This window comes from Eumetopias jubatus, unplaced genomic scaffold (assembly GCF_037043125.1).
Source record: "Eumetopias jubatus isolate StellerSeaLion01/CBP00866 unplaced genomic scaffold, mEumJub1_p1.0 scaffold_12, whole genome shotgun sequence".
Classification (NCBI taxonomy): domain Eukaryota; kingdom Metazoa; phylum Chordata; class Mammalia; order Carnivora; family Otariidae; genus Eumetopias; species Eumetopias jubatus.
Genome location: NW_028274818.1, coordinates 88,958,034 through 88,975,191, shown reverse-complemented (window position 1 = coordinate 88,975,191; position 17,158 = coordinate 88,958,034). Strand labels below are relative to the sequence as shown.

At 45.5% G+C, this 17,158-nt stretch overlaps 1 protein-coding gene across 1 annotated transcript; it reads right to left on the bottom strand.

Moving 5' to 3' along the window:
* Positions 1–1,014: 1,014 nt before the first annotated feature.
* Positions 1,015–16,399, bottom strand: CRYM (crystallin mu). Its single transcript, XM_028095256.2, has 8 exons — positions 16,230–16,399; positions 15,577–15,730; positions 14,338–14,400; positions 9,919–10,020; positions 7,580–7,763; positions 4,025–4,146; positions 3,233–3,317; positions 1,015–1,079 (listed from the first exon to the last, which is right to left on the bottom strand). The coding sequence occupies exons 1-8, from the start codon at positions 16,397–16,399 to the stop codon at positions 1,015–1,017; spliced, it is 945 nt and encodes a 314-aa protein (XP_027951057.1).
* Positions 16,400–17,158: the final 759 nt, after the last annotated feature.

The following is a 17,158-nucleotide window of genomic DNA, read 5'->3' as shown; positions in this document are numbered from 1 at the left end:
TACATGGTCCCCTGAGTCTCAGTTCTGGGATAATCTCCATTTCTGCTAGGGTTGCTGAAGAGAACAGCCAGAGGAAAACGTATTTAGTAATGGAGCCAACACTGAAGAAAACAGAGCTGAGGGATGGAGAGAGTAAGACTGGGTCCTGCGGACACTTGGAGCCCTGGATACAGCTGGAGCTGTGTTCTTCTTAATTACAAGAGCCAATACATTCCATTCCTCATTCATCCATTCTGCCTAAGGTAGTTTGAGTTGTAGTCTCTACCACTTGTGACCAAAGGAGTCTTGACCAATACAGAAGCTCCACTGTTCCTTGAGATTTAAATTATAAGAAGCCAGAAACAAAAGTCCACATAATGTATGATTCCATTTATGTGATATGTCCAGAAGGGGCAAGTCCATAAAGATAGAAAGTAGATCAGTGGCTGGCAGGGGCTGGGAAGAAAGGAGAAAGGGGAGTGACTGCTAATGAGTACCAGGGTTCTTTCTGGGGGTGATGAAATGTTCTGGAACTACAGAGTGGTAATGGTTGCACCCTGTAAACATGCTAAAAAGCACTGAATTGTGTACTTTAAACTCGTAAATTTTATGGTACATGAATAGTATGCTAATAAAAAAAATAGAAATAAATTTAATTATAGTCATTGAAACTCCCCCAGGGAGTGAATGGAAGCACATGCTCCCCTCACTTTCTTTGCCATGAAGCACAGAAATGACCACAGCAAGAACTGCAGAATTGGAAAATGCTTTATTTCAAGGAATTACAAAATGCAGTGAAATACAGGGGAAAGGGAGTATTACTATAATCAGGTGAAACAGAAGAAATGGCCACCTAGTTTTGCTTTCCAACTACACACACAAATGGGGATCTCATTGTTGAAGGTAAGACACAATAAGCTCAAAACTATAGCTCACTAGGCACTGGGCTCCCTCATTTGATCTAGAAATCACAAGACAGCTGGTAACAACATCCCTTGAGCTGTAGCTTCTACCTCAATGCAAAGTTCCTTCGTTTTATTTACCAGATGACCAGGAATCATACACTAGTTTGGCTGCAACCATGTCTTCCACCGCCATTCCTGGAATGGACAGAAATGTGGCTCACTTTTTGTCAGAACAACTTTTCCTGGAACAGCCCAGGCCCTGTGACTGGCAGTCTCCCAATACATGGTCCGTGCTGCTAATGCTCATGGGGGTAACACAGACTGATATCCAGAGGTGAGCTTAGGCTTGGAAGGGCTGTCAAGGGAGAGGGTGAGGCAGGGAAAAGATGCTAAGTGAGCAATGCCCACCAAACACATTTTTTTAAGTGTCCTTCAAAGTTTAGTTCTGGGGTCAGAAAAATTTCTGTAAAGGGCCAGATGGTAAATATTTAGGCTTTGCAGGCCCTCTGGTCTCTTGCAATTAACTCTGCCATTGTACTGCAAAAGCAGTCCTACATGATAGGTAAACAAATGATCCTGGCCATGTTCCAATAAAATTTTCTTTATGGACACTGAAGTTTGAATTTTATATAATTTTCATCTGTCATAAAATATTCTTATTCTTTTGTTTTTTTTCCCAGTCATTTCATTAGAAACCATTCCTAGTTTGAAGGCAGGACAAAAAAAGGTGGTGGGGTTAGTATGGCCCACAGGCTATCGTTTGTGGACCCTTGGTCTAGTCCAAACTGTGCATCCTTCAGCAACCCCACTTGTCTTGTTTGGGATACATAACTTAACCTCAAGTGGGTGTATGTTCTCAAAGGACAGGGGCTGATTTTTATTAATTTTCGTAGCCACCACCACACACAGTACAGAGTCTGATACATAATAGGTGTTTAATATGCATCTGCTAGATGAAAAGATGTGCCAATAAAACAATCCCCAAAGCAAGAAAACAAACATTGCTCAAAAAGGGTAGAGCAGACCTGTAGTGTTGTCTCCTGAAGGGGTTGCTGACTTCTGATCTGCTCTGAACTCTGAAACTTTCTGTCACAACTGGATCAGTATAATGTCTTTGAACCAGGCACTGGGTAAAGTTTATACTGCTTTTGCCTGTCTCTCTGTGCATGAGAGATTTTTAAAATATTTAAAAGCCGGCAAGGCATGGATACTGACTGACTGACATGGATGCTAGGGGGCCAGAGCACTCTTAATGTTCTGCCAAGCATTAAAGCTTTGGGTGCTTGATCATAGGAAATAGGGAAGATCTTAAGAGCGGGGCAGAAGACATTTCTGAGGGGCTCAGGGAAGCAACTATTTATCAACCAGTTTGGGAGAATTTCAATATTTTAGGTGTAACAGCTGTCTATCAGCTCGTTACCATGTGTGTCCATTTCCTTAGATCTGGTGGGGCTGAGGGGCAGACCGGCCACTGGGAGCCCGTCCTTGGTTGGGCTTCTGCCTGCACAACTCTGGTGGCAAGAGGGCTCCCCATGGCAGCCCTTCTCAAATCAGCAAGTAGGAGGGTGGGGAAGGAAGGAAAAAAGGAGGTCTCGGGTTGTACTCTCTGCGTGGGTCTCTTCCAGTGGGTCTCCCTTCCATTTCCCTTAAGTTCCCTGTCTTGTAACAACTTTATCCCCCACCCCCACCTCTGAAGGATACCTTCTGACTTTCATTTATTTTATTATTATTTTTTTGGTTTTATTTAAATTCAAATTAGTTAACACCTAGTGTATTATTAATTTCAGTAGAGTTTAGTGATTCATCAGTCTTATCTAACACCCAGCACTCATTAGACCAGATGCCCTCCTTAATGCCCATCACTAAGTTACCCCATCCCCCCCACCCCTCCAGCAACCCTCAGTGTGTTTCTTATGATTAAGAGTCTCTAATGGTTTGTCTCCCTCTCTCTTTTTAATCTTATTTGATTTTTCTGCCTTTCATTTAGATCTAAGTCTAAATGGTTTACTGCTGACAGTTGCTATGTGCAAATCCTTTTACACACACATCACTGAATTCTCATAAACACTGGAGGTAACAGGCAGTGAAGAGACCGTGGCTTAGACAGCTGAGGTCCCTTGCCCAAGGATGCATGTCCAGGGAGTAGCAGAGAGGGAAAGCCAGTCCAGGACCGCCCAGTTCCAGAGTTCACGGGCTTACCCACTATTCTAAGACATGTAAATAACTGACCCAAATGACAGATTTCATGACTCAGGTATGGAGTCGGGTGACTCATTCCTCTTTCTACCAATGGGCAAACCTGCGCTGTGCTCTGGCTGGATGTATGCTCTGGGAGCTGGAGTCCTTACCCAAAGACTTGAACACCGTGGTCTTGTCACAGTGTGCTGGCTTCACTCCCTTCACCACTTCTCCCAGCTCAGCGAAGATCTCGGCCTGTGAAATGAACACACACTGACCCAGGCCATGGAGCCAATGTCCACTCCAGCCAGCTTCTGAGGGAGGGCAGGGAGGGCACCCACAACTGGGTAAGGGAGAAACTTGACAAAAAGACCATGTGTAAACTGGCTACCCCATTAAAAAAAAACATATATATATGTATATATATACATATATATATTTTTTTTGCATAGCATCTGCCTTTATGATACCATGAATGTAGAGATATAAGTTTGTGGCTGGCAGAATGTCTAGCCAAGACAGTGTGTCAGTGAGAAAATCAGCATGTTCTTATCTAAACACTCATTTTGGCAGCCCTCTTCTTGCTCCCATGTTCTGATTACAAAAGAATAAGGCCAGAAAGTGGCCAACCCCAGTCCTATCTTGTTGGCCACATTGCAAAGGTATCCAGGCACTTATCTCCCAATCTTACTGCCTTATAGGACGGCTCAGTCTGACGGAAAAGTCCATCATGCTGCTCTCTCCAGGCAAAGGGGACAGGAAAACACATGTCAATACCACAATGGCCACATTAATTCAGAAGGGGATTAGAAAGGGTTGGGAGATGTTTTGGGAGCTGGCACCCCCCCAATGAGGTGGGGGTGACCAAGGTCTGGAGCAGTCCAGTGGAAGGGGAGGTTAATGAAACCCTGGGATCCCTGTGAGGCCAGCTGGACAGCATCCTGCCAGGAAGAGGCGCTCACCCCTGACAACAGGACATCTCCAGACTCTTTCAGGGCGGCCTCCTGGGAGTCCACATAAAGCACAGCCTGTTTCATCAGTTCGTCGTCCAGCTCTCTCCAGTCGGGTCTGCTGGCTCCGATGGCTAAGAGACAGCAAAACAGACCGTGAGCCCAGAAACAGTGGCAAGGGACACTACACATGCCAAAGAATGGAAGAGGGGTGGGGGAAAGGAGGTGACCTAGGACACATGGGAATATTCAGATTTGGGATGCCCCCATTTCCCCATGCCAACCCCTTCCAATCAGCAGGAATGAACACTCATCAGTAAGAATGCCTGCCTTCTTTTTTTTTTTTTTTTTTGCATTTCATATCACGATCTTTCTAAAAGATTTCGAGGCAACTTAGCATTCATTTATTGGTTGCCTACTAGCTGTGGGATGTTTCACACATATTATTTATAGTCCTCACAAGTACGCTTCGTGTCTGATTCTCACTTAAAAGATGCACACACAGAGGTTCAAAGAAGTGAAGGTGCTTGCCATGGTTCTGTATCTGATATGTGCACCTAATGGCTCAGAGGGAGCCCTGCCTTTCACACCTCTTCCATTTAGCCGGGGCAGCGACTTCTTTACAAGAACCCTGAAACAGAGACATCACCTACAGCTTATTCCTACCCCATGCTCCTCCATCTTCTGCCAATCTGCTTGCTCTTGAATCATTCTCATTCCTCACCCCCAACCATTCATTTCTCTGTTAACTCATGAGAGAAGAGCCCAGCACCAGGGTCATGGAGAAGCCCTGATAAAGAGGAAACTGGCTCCATCCTGGCCCCGAGATTTCACATCCTTTGCAGAGAGCTCAGGGGCATAATGATGAATCCAAGGAATCATGCCTCCTGGCACAAAAGATAAGGTAGAGGCTGCCACCAAATGCCTGCAGGGCCCGGAAGGTAATGGACAGGGGCAAAGCTGGTCAGAGGGACTGCATTGGAAATGGTGGAGACCTAAGTTCACAGAAGAAAGCAGGCCCTTGTCAAGAAGGCAATCATCCTTCAGCTCTGGCTAATTGTGGCCATGTGAGAATGCAGGGCTGCCGTTAGTCTCCCCTTCCTCCTTTTTTTTTTTTTTTAAGAGAAGCAGGAAATCTATTTGCATGTGTTATTTCTTGATTTTTAGAGCACACTATGGTCCAAACAAAACACATCTGCTGGTTGGATCCAGCCATGGCCAGCTAGTCTTTGGAAACCGCTATAAAGCCTTACGCCAACATAAGGCAGCATTTATGTGCCTTCTCACACTGTGTCCAGTTTTCTCTGCTTGTTCCCGCTCCCACTGTTGTCCCTCACTCTAATTTTCAAAGAGAGGGGTGTAAAAATGTCCTTCTTGAAGGTCATTTGTGTGGGGAGTTCTATAGAACAAAAGCATGAACTAAATGAAGCTCGTAAATAAATCATAAGCTGGTGGGAAAAACCCTAGCTTCTCAAGCCACCTCTTCTCATCGCCCTTATGTCTCCCTGCAAACCCTCCCTGCCCCAGTTCTTCTGAGCAGGGCGAGTTCTCAAAGGGTTGTTGTGAGGCCACTTGGGCAGATGGAGGTGGGCCAGGCAGCAAAGGGAGGGGCCTGATTTAGACTGGGCCCTGGCCTTGCTTCAGGGGAGCTAGAATGGGCGAGGGTCAGACCCTGGCTGGGGAAGGGGGGGTGCGGGGGCAGGATGAGGGAAATGCGAGCAAGGGTGGAATTGGGCCTATCTCTTAGCCAAGTTGCAAAGTAAGTAAAATCTGTTGTTGGTGTTTCCCTGTCAGCCGCACTGGTAACATACTTTCCTGAAGTATATTTGATGCCTCTGTAAACACATAAACCAATTTTGTCTTTAGGCTAGGGAAACAGAAGAGATGCCTTGACTCACAATCAAGGCAGCTCTTCCTGGAGATTCACAGTGTGAGAGAGATTCCCTGTTGTTGGCTTTGAAGACGGAGCATCCACATTACAAGGAACGTGGGCGGCCTCTGGGAGCTGAGAGTCACCCCCAGGAAACGGGCACTCTTATCCTACAATGTAAAGAATCTGCCACAACCACCTGAGCCCGGAAGAGGTTCTCTGGGCTCTAGATGAGACCGAAGCTTGGACAACACCTTGATTTCCCTCTTGTGTGAGCAGAGGACCCAGCTGAACCCTGCCCAGGCTCCCCAAACCACAGAAACTGCAAGATAATAAATACATGCTGCTTTAGGCTGAAAAAAAAAAATCAAGTCTGTCTTGCTGAAGATTCAGCTCTCATCTGTTTCACCAAGAACTGGTTTCTCATGATTTCCAATGACCTTCCACAAATGGTGTTACTGTCCAGAAAACCAGAACTGACCCATCTCTTGCCTACTTACCCCTGGATCCACATCATAACACCAGTCCCACGTGGGCTGAGACCGTCACTTCATTTTGGCCCATTCCAGGGACATGCCACACTTTTGTCTCCTCCACAGAACTTGATCTTTAGCTGGAACCATCAGTTCATCTATTCGTTTACCTATTTTTTACTTATTTCCCCTCCCTAGAATGTAAGTACCAGGAAAGCAATGACCTGGAGTGCTGGCTTATTTTGGTCTGCCCAGCAGCTAGAACAGTGCCTGGCACATGGTAGGAATTCAGTACACATTTGTGATTAGATGCATAATCATGACACTTGGCTCCTGCCTGCTCATCTGCCAGTGTGTACAGAATTCTTAGCTTTTGAGATCACATCATATGCTTGTCACTAAAACATAGGGCACCAATAACATGTTTAAATCCCTAGTATTTGCCTCCTTACACACCAGATTCCAGTTTTCTTACTGTAAGATAATATAGAACATAATTTAAGAGCTTGGGCTCTGAGGGTAAGATCGCCCCAGTTCAAATCCCAGCTCTACCACTAAGAACCTCTGACTTTGGGCAAGTTACTTAATCTCTCCATGCCTTGGTTTGCCCACCTATAAAATGAGGGTCATGATAATAATAGCTCCTACCTCATAAGGTTGTTGTAAGGACTGAATGATAGAATACAAATAAAGAATTTAGAACAGCACCTGCAATGGTAAGTATTTAATATAGACCAGTTCTTGCTGTAAACTCCAGAGCCATTTGAGAATCTTCAGAAGCCCCAGGAACTCTTATGTTTGGATTCCCGCCTGTCTGAGCACACATACTAAGGAGCATCTACAAGTCACATTAAATATCTTTTGTGCCGTAATTAAAAAACTCTTTTGGGGGGGTTAATTCTAAGTATTGTTAAGAAAGAATGAATCATTTGGCTTTTGTGATTTAAATTTCATTACATTTAAGAACTTAGCTGTGACTGACCACTTGCCATAATGTTACATTTTATAGAGCTTTAATTAAATTTATTATAAGTTTCAGGCTTGTGACTTTTGTTTCATATTTTTGAGTGAATATTGTTTTTCAAGGCTCACATGTTTCTGAGGACCTTAAAAAGTTTGGTCATTTTGCATGGGTAAAACAGCTCTGCAGATGCACCCACTTGGTCCAGCCTAGGGACAACTCTGGCCACCACCTACCCATGCTCATGGAGCCACTCTACTTACCATTGATGTGAGCCCCTGGCTTCACCCATTCACCAAACAAAATGGGCTCTGTTGCCATGGTGACTGTGATGATCACATCTGCCCCTGTCACAGCCTCCTGGACTGAGGAACACACCTGTACCTCTCCTTGAACCGTGTCCGCAAACTTCTCTGCATTTTCTTTGGTGCGGTTCCATATCCTCACCTTCATTGGGGGGTAACAAGAGGGACATTGGTGCCATGATTGTTTGGCTGTTTTAAGTTTCATCAAGCCCAGGGGTACCAGGGGAAAGTTGAGCCTCTCTAGGGTAAGGGCTGTGGTTATTTAAATCATCTCCTATGGAGAAAGAACATTTGATCAAGGGCACAGCATTAATCGGGGCAGACACCTGACCAAATTATTTGAAAATTAATTTTTTCAAAAATTAAAATAAAATCAAAAATCAAATCAAAATCAAAAATTGTTTGAAAATGACCTTTCTCTACTCCTTTCTCCTTGCAAGAAGCGGGGGCAGTTTTTCAGTTCTAGCCAGGGATACCCAGCCTCCATAGCTTAATAGCTACTACATAACTTAAAAATTAGCAGGGCAAGTTCTGGAGCTCGACAGGCTTGGAATCAATCCTCACTCTATCACATACCGCTCACTCCTGAAATGACTTAACCTCACGCAGTCTAAGTTTTCATGTCTACGAAACGTACCTAGTAAGTGGGCACAGTCAGCATCAAGCTCCCACTTCGTGTTTGAGACTCTGTAAAGGAGTCCTAGCGGATGTGGGATTCTATGGCAGCGCTCTGCATGGAATAAATTGATCTCTGAAAGGTATGTGGGGGGTTGAAGATCAGAAGGGTTTGAGGAGTGAATAGTGCAGGGGATGAAAAAGTCAAAAGTAGTAGCTACAGTTAGAATCCTGGCCGATGCTGGCGGGAGCCGGGTCATTAGCCTCACCAGGAGGTGGGGACTCGCTAGCTTGCTTAGCAGAATTCCATGTGTGGAGTGGGGGTTGTCAAGCCTCAACAGAAAACAAGGCCTAAAGAATCTCTCATAAGGAAACGTAAGAAATACAGAAGTAAATGTTATGCCTAAGTTCATCAACCAAGGTAAAAAACAATACAGTATGCCCTATCAAAGGAGAATGGTTACCCAGAGCACCCTTCTTGATAAAAAATTATGCAAACAGATACAAAAAATGGGTAATCTGAAAAGTGATGGTGTTAGAACATCTCATGAAAAGATAGGATATACAACTGGGTATATCTAACATGATGGAAACCACTTTATGAAAAGCTAATGAGAAGACTGGAAAGTGTTAACTGCTTATCTTTGAAAACAGATAAAAGGCATTTTTCTTTGTTCTTCCTTATAGTTTATATTTGCCAAAGCAGAGGTATTATTTTTAATCATTAAAAAGTCGTATTTTAAGGGGTGCCTGGGTGGCTCAGTCCGTTGAGCCGCCAACTCCTGATTTCGGCTCAGGTCATGATCTCAGGGTTGTGGGATTGAGCCCTGTGTGGGGAAATCCTTGCTCAGCGGGGAGTGTGCTTGAGATTCTCTCTCTCTCCGTCTCCCTTTGCCCCTCCCTACCCCATGTTCTCTCTCTCTCTCTCTCTCTCTAAAATGAGTAAATCTTTTTTTTTTAAATGTCATATTGGGGCGCCTGGGTGGCTCAGTCTGTTAAGCAACTGCCTTTGGCTCAGGTCCTGATCCCAGGATTCTGGGATCGAGCCCTGTGTGGGGATCCTTGCTCAGAGGGGAGTCTGCTTCTCCCTCTTCATCTGCCCCTTCTCCCACTTGTGCTCTCTCTCGCTCTCAAATAACTAAAATCTTAAAAAATAAAAAAATAAAAAAATATCGTATTTTAAATCTGCCCTATCCCTTTCACACACGTACAAAAATAAAAGTAACATCAAACGTTCCCATAAGAAGTGGGAGGCATGACTGAGGAAAAGTGGACCAACGTCTGGGCTGTGGAAGCAGGGTGCTGTGGTCTCTTGCCCTCTAGGCCTCATTCTCAGTTTGTGGGCCCATACCCATGAATACCTAAAGACTCCTAGATTCTCCTCAGAGAAGCACAGAGAGGGACCAAAAGGAAAACTGAATGTATATAATGGATATAACATAATCCTTTAACCATGTGGGTTTGCTGTATCCTCTGGCATACCCTAGGAATGGAGAAACTGGAGACAAGTGATTCAGGTCTCTTCGCCTCCAACAGGACTTCCGGGCAAGTCATTAAAAGAGTGGTCTAGATCAGACTCTCGACCTAACTATTTCAGAATAGCCCGAGTCGCAGTGAAGGAGAAGAGAGAAAGGCCCCGACTGCTCCCTCCCCTCTTCTCCCCCAACCTTCCCTGGACTTACCTCCTTAAAGGAGAACTGCTCTGTGAAGACCTCGTAGTGGCTGTAGGCCTGGACCCCAGCCCCAAGGATGCACAACACCTCACTGCTGGGTGGTTTCAAAAACTATTGGAGAGAAGTGAGGTGGTGAAGGTCAAGGGAGAAGCAATGGCCAGGTGAAGGACAGACACAGTTTGAATATCAGGAGCCTTCCGCCCTATCTTCAGCTCCCTCACTGTCTCTTGGGCATTGAAGGAGATGGCATTTTGTGTTTCAATTTTCCCTCTATGGAGTGTGGAAAGGAGAAAGGAGCCTTCACTGAGCACCTCATATATGCCAACGCTTTACCCTCATGATCACATTTAGAGCAGCCAATGACCCTGTGAGCTAGGCACTCCGACTTTTATCATCTTCCTCCAGATGAAGAAATTGGGGTCCAGAGAGGTTAAGTAACTTGCTCAGAGGCCTACGACTATGAAATGGCACCTTGGGGCTCCAAACCGTATCTCTCATTCTCCAAAGCCCACATTCTTTCTCCTGTGTTTGGGAGTGGGGTTTATGATCAACAGCTATCAAGTGTCGCCTCTCCAGTGAAGTCATTCTGACCTCCCTGGGACAAGTCACCACTTGACAGCGCTTACTTGTTTACAGATTCATTTTCTTGTCCCAGTCTGCAAGCCCATGAGGACAGAGAGAGTCTTATGTGCACAGATTTGGCACATATCTACTATTACATATAAGAAATAAAGTGAGGTTCCTAAACCTCAGCACAACTGACATTTGGGCTGGATAATTCTTTGTTGGCCGGGGTGGGTGGGTGGGTTGTCCTGTGCATTACAGGATGTTTAGCAGCATCCCCTGGCCTCTATCCATTAGATGCAGCATCCCCTACCTCCCCTAGTTGTGACAACCAAAAATGTCTCCCATGCCTAAATGTCCTTGAGGCAGGAGGCAAAATGATTCCGCATTGAGAACCACTGGTATAGAGGATATCACTTGCCCCTCAAGCCATCCATATTAAATAAGACCCTCTTTTGCCTTTTCTCTATTTCATTTAGTAAAATTTGAGTTCCTTGGGCCTACTCTTTCTTACAATGTTAATTATAGCATTTCTGGAATGTAATCTTAAAAGTGAAAGTCTCTTGAATTATTAATCACTAGCAAAACGGAGTCTCAGAAATGTGAGCAGATGTTCATCTCTCCTTTAGCTGCAGAAGGAGAGATACCATCTTGTGCCATAAAATATCGTTTAAAGTTATCTGACTTGAAAAGTTTTCGGAATTACAATATCCACACAACTCTCAGTCTTATGCTCTTACGCAACAAGGAGAATTAGATGATTTTTCCTTAACTAAATCAGTTTGTTTTTCTGTTCTCAGTTAATATGAATCTATTCTTAGAAGTATACGTGGGTTCCAGAAATGGCTGCAGTGTCCTGTAAAAGTAATCTTCAGCTTCTGAAACTAAATCTCTAATTCTGATTGGTTGTCTTGATAATTTATTGCCTTGGTAATAAGGTTACCATTGACATCCCTTTCTCTAAATAGTATAACATTTATAAGATTCATTTAAAAAAATAACAGCACCAGTGGCACTTCACTCTTTTCCCATTGCAGATAATTAAAAACATGTATATGAATCTGCTAGGTTTCTTACGGTCAAGTTTGAAAGTGTGTGTTTCATCTGCATTTGCTAATGAATAGCACTGCATCAGTCTAGCCTTGCCATCTCTCCAGCCCCCTCTCAGGCCATGCTCCCCTGCTCCCCTGCATTTCTTGTCCTTCAGCCTCTCATCTTCTTTGCAGATTCCCAAGCACATGTGCTTCCATCAACCATAGGGCCTTTGGACAGGTTCTTTCCCCTTCACAGAATACTTTCCTTTCTGTCCTGCACAAATAATTCCTACTAACCTTCAAATTTCTGCTCAGATATTTTTTACACAGGAAAAGCCTTCCCAAATCCCAAAGACCCCCTGTTATACACTCTCATAGCACTTCATCTCTTGCATTCAATGTATTTGTCAGTGTTGCGGTTTCACATTTATTGGTATGATCTTTGGGTTAATATTTGTTTCCCCAAATAGACTCTGTGTTCCATGACGGCAGGTACTGTTATCTGGTTTTGCTCACCATTCTATGCCCCAGGCTGAGCACTGGGCCTGGCTCCTGATGGGCACTCAAATATTTGTTGAATAAATGCATGCCAGGGATAAACCCTCATATATATTGTCACCTTGAGAAAGCATGTCAGAGTCCTCAACCCAGGTTATGTGCAACCCAAATGCAAAGAAGTTACAGTGACTGCCAGGCCTGAAAACTTCCTATACATCTCATCTTCCTTCCTGAAGCGCTAAATGAAAGAGAAGTGGTAGAAAAGAAAACATTCTCTGTTCCAGGGCAAAAAAGTATAACAGACCCTTTGTTCCTTATTGAAATAACCCATCTGCATCCCTGGGCATAAAGCTGTGACATTTCAGCCTAAGCTCTGAAGCATCAACTCAATGAATCTCAACTCTTGTGGGAGTGCAGATTTTTATCAATGCAAAAAAGTACAGTGTAACTGGATGCTATAAGAGTTTGGTCTCCGCAGGGCGCCCGGATGGCTCAGTTGATTAAGCATCTGCCTTTGGCTCAGGTCATGATCCTGGAATCCCCGGATTGAGCCTGGCTTTGGGCTCCCTGCTCAGTGGGAAGCCTGTTTCCCCCCCCCCGTGCCTCACCTCACTCATGCTCTCTCTCTCTCTCTCAAATAAATATATTTTAAAAATATTTTAAAATAAAAGAGTTTGATTTCCAAAACTGGTTGATCATCAGAATTAACCAGAGACTATTGAAAAAAATAACTAGTGTCTTGGGCCTCCCCCCACAGTGATTTCAGATCCATGGTTTGGGGATCTGAATTTTTAAAAATATTCTCCAGGTGATGCTGCTGCCAAGCTTGGGATGAAAACCACAGACCTGGGCCAAGAAGACCAGGCGGCCTCGGAAGACCCTGCAGCTATGTGACTTCGGGGAAGCACTAGCCTCCATCTCCTCCCACAACAAATGAGGTCAATAATGCTTTCTTTGCCTTCCTCACAGAAACCCAGGGACATGTCAAGACAATGGGTTGGAAATTATTTTGACAAGACCTTTACAAACAAATGTAAGGCAGTACTGTACCAGTGAACATATATACCTCAAGGAGTCCTTTGATCATTTCAGTCTGAGTTGGGTCTGGACATAATTCAAAAACCCAGTTCGTCCAGCTCTGTACTGTAGTCTGCCCCCTTTCTACACAGTTACCAGATTAATCCTCACATTCTTCCCTCCCCATCCTGTGTTTAGAAGATCTTAACACTCTCACGATCTGAACACCTGGTCTTTGCTGCTCCCCACGTTCCACACTTCCTTTATGCTCAGGCATCATAAACCAGCATCAGCAGACCTTGGACTTCTCCATTTCATGTGAAGACACCCGGTTTTCCAAGCTTCCTCTTCTTAACCCTAACCTCTAAAAATACTGTTTTTCTTGTAGGATGCCCTGACACTGCTTGGGAACCTCACCACCCCCTTCACTTGCTTTCTCTTCCGCCTGGAGAGTGTCCCCCTCCCCTCTTCACTCACTCGATTCCTTCAGTCTTTCCTCAAATGTCACCTTTTGGGTGGGTGAGGTCCTTCCTGGATAATTTGGGATGTCACCCCTCCCCAATATTCTCGATTCTGCTTTATTGTCATCCAGCACACTGTCTGTTTTCTGCTGGTAGTGGGTTTTTTTTTTTTTAAGCAAATCCTAGTATATTATTAAACTCAAAAGGAATTTGTTGTTGGTTAATTATTTTCTTGGCAAATCAAACTTTTCATCTTGTTTATTGTCTCACCTCTCATGTCTGTTTTGTACACTGCCATATCCCTGATGTTTAGAACAGGGCCCAACACATGGTAGGATCTCAGGCAGTACTAGCTGAATGAACACATGAGTCTGCTCAGATCTCTTCAGCTCCCCCTCGGCTTCTTGGCTTTGGCCTATGGGGCAACCACACTGTGTATCACAGTGTAGTACGGGGGCCGCAAAGCAGTCCTGGGAGTCATAGACGTCAAATTTTAAAGTCTTGCTCTGCCACTTAGTAGCTGTGTGATCTTGGGCAACTCACCTAACCTCTCTGAGCCACATTTGCTAAGCCTGGCAAATGGAGATAATCATATCTACTTTGCAAGGTTGATGTGAAGATCGGGAATATTTTATGTAGGGTACCTAGAGTCTAGTAGTGCTCATTAAATGGTAGCTAATAATTTCATGAATCACTGTGCTCACCTGACATCCCATATTTGCCATATGGAGTTCCAGCTATGTCCAAAGGAACACCGAAATAAGTTCCTCACATCTCCCTTAGGCTTTCGAGCTGTAGACACCCAATCCTACTCTCCAGCAAACCTTCACAGTACAGCCTGGCCCTAGTCTTACCTTGGTGGCGATGGCAGAAACCGCGGCTGTTCTCTTTGCAGTTATGATATTTCCATCCATGACCTTGGAGGAAAAGAGAGACAGTGAGCAAGGGGCACTCCTAACCACTACTGAAGTGTAATGTATACAGCCAGATTCCCTGGGGAGCCTGAAATTCAGGGGAGGAGGATTTAAAGATCCAGAGGAGGTTTGCGTGGAATGAAGGAGATCGTTCCTGATAACAACTCAACTGCCTGGTGTCAGAGCCAGCTTGCAGGGTAGAGGGCACAGAGCACATGAATAAAGAGTACAACTTCCATAGTCAGCCAGGTCTAGCAATGGTTCCCTAGGCCTTTCACGAACCAGCTGTGTGACCTCAAGCAAAGTGGCTCAACTACTCTGAGCCTCAGGGACCTCAACAGAAATTGGGAGGGGGGGTGTGTGTGAATTAAAAACTCCCATAGAGGAATGTTGTCATAACTGAGATCAATTTCTCTTCCTTGGCACATGGTAAGTGCTCAGTAAGTGGCAGTTAGAAAGGTAGTAGACATAGTCTCCGGAGAGCATGGACTTGGGCTGAGTAGGTCTGAAATCCAGCCATGCCACTTATTAGTTATATAAACCTGGGTAAGATGGGCATCGTTGCTCTATGACTCAGCTTCCTCATCTATAAAATGGGGGCAAGTTCTACTACTTACCTCATAGAGTGGTTCTAAGTATTAAGAGAGTTAATACATGTCAAGTGTTCAGAACTATTCCTGACACATACAAAGTGCTCCCTAAATGGGCTACTGCTCTATTTTGATACTATCATTAAATGTTAAAAGAGGTTACTGTGTATCTCTCAGGGAAGACTCCCAGGGATTACAGGACACTCCTTTTCTTCCACATTATAGAGATTCACTAAATAAATGTTGCCTTGGCTACTGAGTTTGATCAAACTGTATATTGGAGTAACTGGTGCAGGACAAGAGCATCTACAAGAATGATGAGATTATGACTTCCACACTGTCTGTCACATACTTGAAGCAGCAGTGGGCTCTGGTGCTGGATTATGCATCTTCAGGCAGTCCTAGAAACAGATTACATGGTCACAGATAACCTCTACCATTGCTGGTATCCAGAGATATCACATCACTCAGACAGAGGCACGTGTGGTCACAATCAAAAACTCCACCCAGCTCTCTCAGAGAACTAACTTCTGAGGCTAGTTCTGGGCCCAGGGGCCCCATTTCACCCCAGGGCAGGGAGTTTGCTCACCGCCAGAAGGGAGCCATTGCTGGGCTCAAAGAGCAGCACAGTGGCCTGGTGGGAGGGGACCATGGAGGCGGTGCTGTGGCCCTCGTAGAAGGTGACCAACTTGGTGGTCAGGGCGTCCTCTGCAGCACTGTAGGCCGGCATGACCCCTAGGAAGCTACAAGGAGAGAGGGAGTAGCTCCAACTCCTTCCTACCAATACTGGGGTGTCCTGTCAAGTCCCCGTATACCTTCCTTTCTCTTTCCTCTGTCACTGCCCTACTGTTCTCCCTCCCCCCATTCCTCTGCCTTTCCTTTAGACAGTATGCAGAGCAGGTTCAAGAGTCTGGCTCTGGATGAGAAAAACCATCCTAGTTCTGCCACTAACTAGCTATGTCACCTAGGGTAAGTCACTTAACCTCTCTGAGTCTCAATTGTCCCCATCAGTAAAACGACTGCATCAGTACCTACCTATCTGGAGAATGTATTGAATTAAACAAGATAAATCCCTGTAAAGCGTCCACTTGACGCAGTGGCTAGCGCAAATATTAGGTGGCAGCTGTAACCAGCAATGATTAGGCAAGCCCTCTCTTCCTTTCTCCTGCCACTTCCCTTCGCATGCCTCCCCTTCCATCTTTCCAGTTTCTCCAGCCCCTAGCCCCGGCCTTCCTCACTCACCCCCTGTGCTTGGCCACCGGCACCACGGTGCGCACCGGCTGCATGACCCCTCCGTCGGGGCCGCTGGAGAAGTTGGCCAGAGCCGCCTCCAGCGGCGGGATGAGGAGGCTGGAGCTGCGAAGGTGCTCCTGCACCTCGGCTGCGCTCAGGAACGCTGGCGCCCGGCTCATCTCGCCACCGACCTTCTAATTTCAGCTAGGGCACAGCACTCCGAGTTCCCGGGGCTGCTCCCTATATGAGCGCGCAGCGCTGCGGAGCCACCTACTGGTCACCGCCCAGCTTCGGGGGCGGAGCAACGCGGGTCTCCGCCAACCGCGCCCCCCCCCCCCCCCGCCCCACCTCTGGCCTCGGTAGGTAGAGCTGGGTCCCCTCCAGCTATGGATTCCCCAGAATCGCAGGGCAGGCGGTGGGTTGGGAGTTAGTATTCTTGGGTCCACTTTCACAATTCCTATAATTAGCTGTAGTCACGTTCCTTGCAAAGGGCTTAGGCGCCCCCACCCTCACTCTCCCCCCACCCCCAAGTCGTCCTCTTCAGGAAAGGGGAGGCGGAGGGCAAATGGTGGTGGAGGCTCCCTTTTTCTTAAATTATTACCTGCTGCTAGGAGATCTTAGATGAAAGGAGATAGTGATTTAAAAAATCATTTCTTTTCGGTTCTGTCCCTACCTGGAGTCCCTTATCCCAACCTCCCTCCTACTCCCACTCCCACCTCCAGATCCCAGACTATTGACTGCTTTAAGTGCACAATTTTCTTTTGGGCTAACTCAACTAACCTTCACCTTTTAAAAAGGGGGAAGTTCCCAGGACAAGATGTCATGGCCTCAGTCACACCAAGAGCCAAAATGTCTAAGAATGCATAAGACGACTTAGGTCTTTTCATCAAAGAGCTTATTCTAGAGAGGAGGAAATAAGACAGTATGTGCACAGGAAG